The sequence below is a fragment of the Maylandia zebra genome, linkage group LG10 (genome assembly GCF_041146795.1).
Source record: "Maylandia zebra isolate NMK-2024a linkage group LG10, Mzebra_GT3a, whole genome shotgun sequence".
Taxonomy (NCBI): Eukaryota; Metazoa; Chordata; class Actinopteri; order Cichliformes; family Cichlidae; genus Maylandia; species Maylandia zebra.
Genome location: NC_135176.1, coordinates 17,751,287 through 17,763,610, shown reverse-complemented (window position 1 = coordinate 17,763,610; position 12,324 = coordinate 17,751,287). Strand labels below are relative to the sequence as shown.

General features: G+C 36.9%; 1 protein-coding gene across 1 annotated transcript; it reads left to right on the top strand.

The window, feature by feature from the left end:
* Positions 1–2,079: 2,079 nt before the first annotated feature.
* ccna1 (cyclin A1) lies at positions 2,080–11,497 on the top strand. Its single transcript, XM_004550122.4, has 9 exons — positions 2,080–2,354; positions 6,402–6,548; positions 9,096–9,315; positions 9,405–9,499; positions 9,647–9,873; positions 10,002–10,206; positions 10,315–10,428; positions 10,527–10,660; positions 10,796–11,497. The coding sequence occupies exons 1-9, from the start codon at positions 2,352–2,354 to the stop codon at positions 10,845–10,847; spliced, it is 1,197 nt and encodes a 398-aa protein (XP_004550179.2). The 5' UTR covers positions 2,080–2,351; the 3' UTR covers positions 10,848–11,497.
* Positions 11,498–12,324: the final 827 nt, after the last annotated feature.

Below are 12,324 nucleotides of genomic sequence, written 5' to 3'. Positions count from 1 at the left end.
CTGCCACCTGATGGACTACACAAAATGTGCACTCATTTATCTCAGGCCAAACACACACAGGCTTCAATAAAGATCATTCATTCTCTGTGAATCCACTGACTACACATTTTTGTGTTTATACTTATGTACATGGAAACTCCCTGTTCAGGGGCACATTACATAAAGGTATTTTTTAGCTTCTAGCAATTTATAGCTTCTTGGAATACATTTTAATGTTTGGATATGAATGTTTCCGCTTTGTTTTCTGCTTGTTTGTTTTTGTTTTTTTGGTGTAGTTATCTAATAATGGATCAGTTGTGACTCCGACAATGTGTCATCTTAAAAATGTAAAAGATATTATTTGCATTGCTGCTTGTCTTTGATCAGTGGCTGTTGATCAATGGTCATGACAATTTGCATATTAATGTTCAAAGAACTGACCTCACAGCCCATTGTTCACCAGAGGTGCTAGTTTCAGTCATTGTGCAGAGGTACTGTTTATAGGTTTGGGGAAGCCTTCAGGAAACCTGAGTAAGGAAACATTTCTCCCACTGAAAACGCTACATCAAGATGAACAAAATCAACTTTCTGTGACTTCCTTACCTGCATGATTGAGCCTGCATCAAGACGTGGTGCTGAAGGTTCTACAAAAGTCTTTTAACATGATAACTTGTCTTCTACTTATGGATCTTTATTGACTACAGCTTAAAAGATGGCTCAGTGCCAGAAAATCAACCCATTTAAATGAACTCAGTCAATTCTGCCATGAAAGTTCAAATTTCACATTTCAAATTTTATTTGTCACATTCACAATCATACACAGTACGACATGCAGTGAAATGCTTGTTGCTCTGCAATGCCCGACCATAAAACTACAGGAAACATTTACAGGAAAACGGATATAAGAGTTGCATAATAGATAAAACAAAACAAAACATTGAAGTAAGCTTGTAAAGAATAATATGTAAAGAATAAATTAAGAATTTAACCTAAGAAGTAAAGTTTGAACTAAGAATGAAAGTTACATTTTAAAATAAAATGTGCAATAAACAAATTGAAGAAATTATAAAAAACTGTGCAAATAAACAGTGTGCAAAGTAACAGTTTACAGTGGAGTAAACAGGTTACTGAGGTATAGTAATGAGGTACATCATGTTATTATTATTAGAGTGCATGTGCATTGATGTGATGTATGAGAGAATCCAGTCCTACAGTCCTACATCTCCTTATGATGGCTTCTAAAAGCATCTGATTGAGAAATTGAAAGAAATCATCAAAATCCCACAAATTGCTATGACATCCATGTCCATGATGACTGAAAGTAAACTTCTGACCACACATGGTTGTGTAATCAGGCCTGTACAGCTTCAGGTGTTTCACCAAATGCTGCTTGATGGAGTCAGCAGATTTAAACAGTGACCCAGATAAATGTCATCTTTACTTTCTGCTGTCACATTGTTCCTCCATCCATTACCAGGTTTCCCATGTTTTAGCACGTGAGTGAGAGAAGACACAACGTTAATATTATTTATAATATAATATAATATTTATATTTATAGTTGTGAAAATAAAAGTAGGTAAATAGATTTTGTACTCAAAACTTTACAAAAGTTAGGGTTAATCAGTGTGTATATTTTTGTAACACCCACAACTTTATAGATGACGAATATGGTAAGAAAGTGAATTTAAAAATAATATTTAACATTATTCATAAAGCAGAAGAGGGAAAAAGGCCAAGTGAGATTCTCTGTCAAGCAGTTTTTTCAGCATGTTATAAAATGATAAAGTCCTCTACGATTCACAGAAATAATCTTTTCTTTTTCTTCTTTTCCCTTTTTTGGCAAAGACTATTTATATGTGGAGTATGGCGAAGAGTATTAATAACTTATACATGCAGGCAGCCTTCCTGTTCAATAATTCTCCTACAGCCCCTGCAGCACCTGTAGATTTAATAAAACACACTGACCGAACACAACTCATTTTTCTCGCCTCAGGGCATCAGTTAAGATTGATCTATAATATGTAGAGTCGAAGTTGTGAAGAGTTCAAATAAAACTAATCAATCACGGGAAAATATTGAGCGGATAAATCCAGTAACCCATGTGACGTTGACCGTCGGCGGTTGCGTTCTGCCACGTGATTGGACAGAGACTCAGGAGGAAATAGCTGATTTTCGAGGCAAACATCGCCGAAAGAAAGTAAAAAAAAACCCTGCTACACCTAGAAACCTGCTTCAAGTCACGCGAAGAGATCCAGAGGGCGCTGTTGGTACAGATTATTAACAACCAAGTCAGGGGCAGCTGTCGATTGTCCGACTTGGTCGGTGGTGGTGACGCTGAAACGCTAAACTGCTAACTGCACTGATCCTGATCATGGTGAGTTTACAGTTAGGAACAAATACACTAAAAAGTACATGTAACCATGAGCTGGCAGTGGTCTGTGATACATCGGGGTGATGCACTGTGTTTTCACAGTGCAACATCCTGTTTTCCTTGATTTTTTTCTGACTGATTCCTTCTGCTAATTTTTAGTAACCATGGCAATGTGAGACCATAATTGCACCGGGAATATTCATAGTGCCGTGCAGGTCCTGAGTCACCCCTGATTCCTGGATATTTTTCCTCCAATGATCCAGACTGTCTTGTATTTTTTAAGTGGTCTTGAGCAGTAGCTCTCCAGGCTTTCTAAAGAGCTTTCACAGTGTTTTTTTTCCACCCATTTTCTGTCCGGTCCGAGTAATATTTTTGTTTTCTTCGGGTTTCTTTTATTTATTTGTTTGTTTGATAAGGCACTTAACACTGACACGAATGATTAAAGCTTAAAAATAATATATCAATGTTGCATCTACAACAACTTAGCAAATAAACAATTTTTAATATCATACTTAAAAAGGCCGACACAAAAACATCATAATTTATTCTAACTGCTTTTTTTGGCGAAGAATTTTCAGTCGAAAATTTTGAAATGTATCCTGCATTTGCATGTATGTTTGCACATTTCAATAAATCTGTCCTCCAAAAAACCTTCTTTTTTTAAATTTTTCTAAAATATAAAGAAAGGAAGGGTGGCTCAGGACTTTTCACACCACTGTAAATGATTCTTTATTTCATTTTTAGAAAATATGAAAACAATGCATACTAATCTTTCCTTACTGAAAGATTAAAAACATGCCTTTTTAAAAAATAGAATTACTGAAAAGACACTGTGTTCACACGCTTAGTGAATGGGAACTTTTATACTTTTTAACATCCTAATAGTGGATTATGCTTCTGAAGTCACAGAAAGTTGATTCTGTTCATCTGGGCGTCGCATTTTCAGTGGGAGAAACTTTTCACCACTCATCCCAATGACTTCTTCAGTCTTAGCTGACTCCAGGTTTTCCCACCCTTCTAAACAGCGCATGCACTGACTAACGATGGGCTGTGAGTTCAGTTTTATGACTGTATACAGTTGTCATGACCACTAATCAATGACCATGAGTTAATGTAATTAGCGAACTGTGTCCTGATATATTTATATGGCTCAGTGGTATTTCAGAACAGGATAATAGACCCCTTCTTTCACTTCCTCCATATGCAAAGTAGACATTCTGGGTGAAACTGGGGAACTTATGGCACGCCCATGTTTATGCCATATTTGTCTACATAGTGTGTTGATGTTTGTGACACACAACTTCTGATTATTAGATCAAAAGTAGATCAAATTTCCTTTACTGCCTGATCTCATACTTTAAATTCAGATACATTTTGAAGAGTTTACTTATCTCAAAGTCTTTATTGGATCTGCTTTTCCTCTGATTTTTAGTACATTAATGGTAAAAACAAAACAAAACTGTCTCACCTGTTTGTTTAGCAGGTGACTCTATGATTTTTGAAGCTTGGAGACCCTTAACAGAGGATTTCATTTATAGATTTAGACTCGTAATTTTTCTGCAATCCGCGACTGAATCTCGGTTCCTGTGATCCGCCATCTTACTCACGCACTAGCTTTAGGCAGTCCTTGCCAAAGTGAGTAAAAATGACATCAAGATGTCATTTGTAAGAGTTACAAACCCCTTCTCTCTCACTGTAGTATTGAAAAAGGACATGCTCAGGAATACACGGTGTAACACTTTTGCAAACAGTTTTTTTGTTGCTATGACCTCAGTTGGTGTAGATTTAAGATGACCTATGACTTTTCTCTCTTTTACCATTTTTTTTGTGTATTTTTACTTGCAGAGCTGAAAGATTCACTTTTCAACTTTTAGTTGTTTAACTCATTTAATACCAGCAGTTTTTAGTAATAGTAAACTGATCAATCCATGCATTTTTTTTTTTTCACGTAGCTTCACCGGTCCCTGCCTCTTGTATTTGATAGCTACAGTTGTGGTTAGAAGTTTACATTTACTTATCAATGACATGAATGCCCTGCTAATTTTGGGTTTTGCCATCTTCAACCAAACAGTTTCAGTAAAAGCAGTTTTAATTATAGTATATGCAGCACAACACTGAGCATCATCCCTGCCATACATGCTCCATCTCCTGTTTTTAGAAAAACAGGAGGTGGAGAGTGATTGGAGTCAAAATGAGCTGGAAATCTGTGACAAACTAGAATCAGTAGAGCTTTAAAAAAGGGAACAGTACAAATTTTATATAGAAATTCCACCCATGATGCCAGCAGGGACACAAACAGTAACTATATTCTACATTGGAGAAACTAAAAGGACATTCAGCTGTGGTCAGAAGTTTGAATTGACTTTTCTCTAATCCACACAGGGTCACAATTATACATACGGGCTCAAATACATGCATTCACTTAAATCTTTTTATAAGTGGTCAAAAAGTTGTACAAAGTCTTGAAAAGGCCAAGGAGTGTTAACTCATTATTAGTGATTATGGTCGACTACAACTGTTATTTTCATTTGCCAGGACAAAAAAGATTTGTTTGACAGCACTCATTGGATTGACCAATGCTCAGAACAATAGGGACGTCTAAGAAACTCAGTGAAGATCTAAGAAGGAGAATCGTAGAGTTACAGAAGTTGGGAACGTCGCTAAACAATTTCTAGAAACCTGCAGATTCCAAGATCATCAATTCAAACTAGACTATATAAGTACAAGTTATTCAGATGTGCCTGAAGTCTGGAAGAAGACACAAACTTTCACCTTCGTGCTCATCTGAAATTTGAAAGTGCATACATGGATGACCCAAATTCCTGTTGGAGAAATGTTTTATGGCCAGAGGGGTTTAGGAACAACCCTTACATTGGGAGGGGGTCTGATAAATTTGTTAAGCAATATAGGAATAAAAGCTTTAATCATTACACTCCAGAGGCACGTCATCTCATCAGAAAAAGACTTGGCTATGTTGATCATGACTCAAAGAGGGAAGGACACTCTTGGCAGGGTTTACATTCTGGGCCAGAGAAGACAGACGGTTTGAGAAAGCAGTAAAGGAAACCAAAGCCCCCATCTGTGAACGACCATCGTTCAAAACGGGTGTTGGCTAACGACTCGAGCTTATCCACGTAATCATAGACAAAGATTAAGCTATTTGGCCTCAATGACAAGTAAATGTAGTAAGGAATAATGATATGTAATTCATCAACTTCACATCAAAACAACAGTTAGATGGCTGAAGCTTGGACACAGTCGGGTGTGAACTGTGATCCCAAACACAAAACTGGTTTTGTAATGGATAAAGCAGGCTAAAATTAAGCTTCTGGAATGGCCTTCCCAAAGCCCTGACCTCAACACGACTGATAATCTGTGACACATGTCCACCCTAGTTTAAATATGAACCCTGCCAATTCTGTCAAGAAGAGATCTACCCAGAATTATGCCAGAAACTCGTTGATGGCTACCAAAAGCATGTGGTTGAGCCACAACATGCTAAGAGACATTTAACCAAAGAGAAACTTATACCATAGGGTTAGTGGGGTGTGTATGTATATTTTAAAGCCTGTGTGTGTACTTTTGAGCCTGTGAGAATTATAGAAAGCTATTAAAGATGCTGTACAAATATTGCACCCTGTTAAAAGAGCAGTTGAAAGTGATAATTAAAAGCCCAAAGTGACCATGACTTTGATGCACATGATGAATGCGTATAAACTTCTGACTAAAACTGTAGTTGATCTCCCTTATATGATATTTTCTATGTGATAGTTTTATTATAAAAAACAAACAACTTCATCCACTTTAGCGCTGCGAAACCTGTAATGTGTTTTCCAACATTTCTCTAACTTAAAATCAGTCACTTGCAATCCTGTTTGGCTGCTATACTGCTTTAAAGCATTTTTACTCTGAAAGTAAAGTCTTCATACTTGCTTGCTGTGTTTGCCAATGTATACAGGAAATTGACAGAGACCTGATAATCATTATAATCTTTCTGGATAAAAAAAATCATATTTTTTACTTGTTCTTTTCCAATGTCTTTGTTTAAAGATGAACTTTAGCAAAAGTCAACGCAGTCGAGCCAGCAAAGAAAATATGGCACCCTCAGCCAGAGTAGATACACTGCAGAGGTCCAAACAGCGGACGGTGCTCGGAGTCTTGTCAGAAAATGAACTGCGAGGTCGATCCCTCAGCCAGGTAGGTGACAGAGAAAAAACACTCCCCACCACTGTTAACGTGACAATCATGTTAGCTTGTCTATGTTGGTTCTCAGTCATCTAGGACAAAGTAAATGTTTCAGCTTTCATTTAAGAGGCTTCTTCATTTGATATTCAACCTCTAATGGAGATTGTGCCATTGGATGTCATCCCGAAGGTCACTGAGCTACTATTGTCACATGAGCCAGGTACAGCAAATTTATTACACCATAAAAACAAGAAAAATTAAATATTTTAGAAATACCTCAAAACCTTTTTAAAACTAGCAATTACTGTATTTACCAACATACTGGTCTTGTCTGAGAAGCCAGAAATTAATCAAGCATAAGATTTAACATCTAAAATGGATTTTTCTGTTCAGGAATGCAAGTAAATAATTTTAGTTTGGCTTCGTAATCACATCATTTTCCTGCTTTTTTGTAAAACAGTAAAATTGAAAATGAACTGTTCACCAAAATAACAGTAATAATTATATTTTATACTTAAAATTGTCATTCTGATTAAAGAGCTTATGCGTATTGGTAGATTAATATTACAGAAACCAAGGTTGTTAAATCTAAACTGAAAATTAAAACTAGACACAAAAAACTAAAAAGCAGACCTTTGAAAAAAAGTTAAATTACTTTGTGAACTTGGAAAACTAAATAAAATAAATAATAATAAATAGTGTTTTGTTTTTTTTTATCAGAAATTGCCTCATGAGGCTTTGATAGTTGTGTTTATTGAGACTGTGGATGACTGTGTCAACTGCTTTCAAAAGGTAATGGGTCGTTATTGTAATGTATTTACTGATGTCCTTAAATCTTGTCTCTGGTATGTGCCCACCATAATAAAGTGAATTACTAACAACTAACAACTAAAACTAAGACTGAAACATTTGACTTGAAGCAAAAGGTTAAAATGAAATAAAAATAAAAATTAAGACTAGAAATGAATTAGAAAAGTGTTTTTGGTTATTATCAATACTGCTGATTTAGGGTGGATGAGTAATAAACCTTACACTAGGAGTTGGTCGGATAAATTTGTTAAGCACTGCATGAATAAAAGCTTTGATCAGTGCCAGTGCAACACAAGACTCCACTAGATTGATCAAAGGAGAAAGGAAACTCTCGCTAATGTTCACAATGTCTGGACTGAGAAAACAGACGGTTTGAGAAAGGTGTAAAGGAGGCCTTAGTCTTTGGCGCCAAAGAAAAACGATTACAGGTCACCAGAGAACTTCAATCTATACATCTAAAAACCACAAACCAGGCGAGAAATTTGGGTGTAGTGATGGATGCAGACCTAAACTTAGAAAAACACATTAAGACAATAACAAAGTCAGCTTACTATCACCTCAAGAATATATCAAGGATAAAAGATCTGATGTCTCAACAGGACCTGGAAAAACTAGTCCATGCATTCATTTTTAGTAGGCTTGATTACTGTAACAGCATCTTTACAGGTCTACCTAAAAAATCAGTCAGACAACTACAGCTCATTCAGAACTCTGCTGCTCGAGTCCTCACTAAGACCAAAAAAGTGGACCACATCAGTCCAGCTCTGAGGTCCTTACACTGGCTGCCTGTCCGTCAGAGGATAGACTTTAAAGTTCTGATGCTGGCCTATAAAGCTCTGAATGGTTTAGGACCAAAATACATCAATGACCTCCTGACCCAGTATGAACCTTCCAGATCCCTCAGGTCATCTGGATCCGGTCTTTTATCAGTTCCCAGAGTCAGAACCAGACACGGAGAAGCTGCATTCAGCTTTTATGCTCCTTATATCTGGAACAAACTCCCAGAAAGCCTCAGATCAGCTGAAACACTCAGTTTATTTAAATCCAGGTTGAAGACTCACCTGTTCTCAGCTGCATTTGAATAAAGCACCAAATCCACACTTTAAGCTTAAATTTCAAAACTTACATTTAACTACTGATTTTATCTACTGTTCTGATTTTATCTGTTTTGATTTTATATACTGTTTTGTTTGTTTGTTAATTAGTTAGTTAGTTTATTTGCTTGTTTTAATCAATTTTAAATCATGCTTTTTATTTGTTCTTGTTTCTAATGTCTCTGTAAAGCACTTTGAATCACCTTGTTGTTGAATTGTGCTATACAAATAAACTTGCCTTGCCTTGCCTTGCCTTTGTCCACTGTGAACGACCATCGTTGAAAACGGGTGGTGGTTGACGACTTGGGAAGCTTTCTCAGGAGTTTCAGCTGCCAATCAAGTTGCCTCAGATAATTTTAACAAATCAAACGATGATGAATGGGACAATGGTAGATAGAGGCTTCACCCTTTGTCCCCATTCTCAGTAATGATCAACGCCCCTTTTTCATACCTTCACTCATGTGTCGACCCAATAGTAGGTCAGCGACTCTCAGGACCAAGTCCCACTGGGGGTTTATATATCTGGAAGTTCTCTCCTCTGTTATTTCAAAACTGAACAAGACTCGTGGAGGAGAAGGGAAACATCACGCAAGAAATCCAGCTCTCTTCTTTTTAAGGAACCAAGGCCATCATGTTGGGTTATTATCATTTTCAGGGTGGCCAGTTTTCCAGACACAGCTCAACCTCAGAAAGCTCTCAACTCAACTGTCTGGGCTGCCCTTCCAGCTCCAGCTTTGATGTGTACGTGGAAGAGGCTTGCGAAGTTGTCCTTGCGGCTTCTGGCGAAGAAGTTGTCGGACACCGTAATTACCAAGATGAGGAAACCAATGCCCTGCACAATGAAGATATGGTAATCATGCTGGAGCTGAGTTCAAGTGAGTATGACAGATTAAAAAAGAATCTACCAAGAAAACTTGTTGTTTTTTCCTCTTTCCTTAATGCTCATTACTTTTTACTTTTATAGGTCCATGCCAGGATGCTTCTACGCCTTCTGAATCTGAGGAGGTTTTTTGTGTGGAGTATGCCAGAGATATTCACCAGCACTTGAGGAATAATGAGGTTTGAATTTTTTTTGTTTGTATGTTTGGTTATTTTTATTTATTTATTTGCCCAGTGACCTCCATAATTTCTTTCAACCTTATTGCAATGTAATTGTGACTTGTTGTTCTTTAGTTCACTATATACTGTTTTGGCTTCTGATTGCAGATTGCATTCAGGCCAAGGCCAAAGTATTTAGAAAGACACCCAGAGATCACGGATGATATGCGCGTCGTTCTGGTGGACTGGATGGCTGAGGTGGCGCAGGAATTCCAACTTCAAGCTGAAACTCTTCATCTTGCTATCAATTACTTGGACCGATTTCTCTCCCTCATCGGAAATGTGAAACGAGGCAAGCTGCAGCTGGTTGGCACGGCTGCCTTGGTGATTGCTGCGTAAGTCACTGTTTGTTTCTAATGATCAATGCTTTTTTTTTCCCTTTTCTTTTTTGCTAATAGTCTGTGCTAATAGTCAACCTTACATATAACATGCCATCTGATCTGCTACTTTTTTTTTTTTTTAGAAAATATGAGGAGAAGTCACCTCCTAAACTCGACCAATTTGTGACCATCACAGACAACACCTACACTAAGAAACAGCTGCTTCGGATGGAGCAAGCATTTCTAAGTGTGCTGGGCTTCAACTTGGCGGCACCCACCATAAACTCGTTCCTTCACCTTTTCATGGCCATCCAGTCTGTCTGTGCCAACACCAAAAACCTGGCCCTGGTGAGTAAATTGAACCATTTAACAATAGTCAGGCCAAATGCCTTTAAGGAATATGGATATGATTTTCTATTTTTATTTATTGTATTTTTTTTAATTTCTGCTTTCTAGTATGTGGCGGAGTTAAGCCTGCTGGAAATGGATCCATTTCTACAGTACAGCCCATCTATGGTTGCTGCTGCAGCCTACTGCCTAGCTTCCTACACCATAAATACGTCTTTATGGGTAAGTTTAATATTTTATTTGGTTAATCTAATTTTATTGAAATTTCTTAAGAAATTAGGAAAAAAATGTGACTTTTAACCTGTGTTTTTCTGCTTTAGCCCGATTCTTTAGTGGCTTTTAGCGGATACACGATGGCTGACATTTCTCCCTGCCTGACTCACCTGTACAAGCTATACGCCAGCGCAGAGAGTCGCCCACTACAGGGCATCAGAGAAAAGTACAAAAATTCAAAGTAAGGAATGGTTTATGTATTTTAAAATTCAAACCACTTTAAAAACAACTATGATAAGATGAAAGCCTGTCATGTGCAGTTTTGCATGTCTTATTTTCTGTCTTTCCTTATGATGTTTTCTGTCTCCGTTTACAGGTACTGTGGCGTTTCATGGATCACTCCCCCTGCTTTTTTGTTTTTCCCGTGACTCACTGCTACACCCATCTGACACAATGAAATGAAGAACAAAACAAGCAAGCAAAGTGGCATTTGCTGCCAAGACTATTCATATAAGCCGATCTGGACTTTTTTTTTTTAAATTTATGCAGATGAAAATAACCTGTCCAGATGATCCAGATATCTGCAATAATAAGCCATGTCTGATATTTTTCGAGTTGTTTTGCATGAAAATGTCTGTTTTCTGGTAAGATGCCGTAGAAGTGGTTACCTCAGAAGGTTTCCTGCATCACACACTATTGTCTTTTCATGCAGAATATTTGCTTTTTACATTTGTATATATTTGCAGTGTGTGCTTTTTAAACTTTTATTAACTTTTTTTTTTCTACAGCACTTGTACATGTGCAATACATACTTGCAAACACAAACCGCAAGATTTATGTTAACACAGAAAATGATTTGCATTAAAACAAACCGCCTTTTAAGCCTGAACTAAGGCACCATTCTGCGCAGTTAATGTAAAAGTGAACTAAAAGCCACTTTTTATATGTACATGGTGGCAATGGAAAAAGTTTTGGAAGGTAGTATTTAGTGGTAGTTTACTAGAATTATGTATTATGACTGATTGAAAAATGTTTTTAGATAGTATGAACTTTTCAATAAAAGTTCATAGTTTCACAAGAGTTTTTGTCACTGTGTTTTATTTCTTCTTCTGAATGAAATTCTTAATGCATTTAAATTGCAATGTTTAAATATTGTTGTAGCATCCAGTCGAACTGAGAAGGCCAGAACTGATGGTTGTTGAATGACCTTTATTATTCCTTGCCGTGTATCAGACAACGAACCAACGTAAGAGCTAGACAAACAAATAAAACAATTAACATATTATTCATGTAACAGCATCTTAACCGCTCATTACGCTGGTCTAACCGTTTTCTATTAAACTATATAATACATATTATGCATTTCAGATTGCTCAAATTAAATCATATACATTACAAACCTTGTTCCCCTGTCGACTGTAGCTAGAACCATTCGTTTTTGTACAATTTAACTATATTCTTCTCTCCCTTTTCTCCGTTAGCATTAGTTTTCCGTTTTCTTCCGTCTCTTTTGCACATCAAGTTGTTTACCGTTACATCATTCACTTCCGGTCACATAGAAAGTTACCAAAATAAAAGCACAAATGTCATATTACGTGAATATGAGATAGCTTTACATATTCGCCGTTACGATTGTGCATTAAATTGTAAATTAAATATCACACCGGGATTTTCGGCGTTTTTAATTTGTCATCTTTAAAATGACATCTTTAATTTTTAAAGGTATAATTAAAGGATGTATAAAAGTCCGTGATTTGGGGGTCTAAACGGCTTTATCGTCATCATCATTCAGACGGGACTGACATATGTTTCGTAGATTTTAGACTGGCAAGGCATCTACAACAGTTAAAAGACGGACAATCGGTTTGGAGTTTACTTTGAAAGGACTGGCCGGAAGGGGTTTTT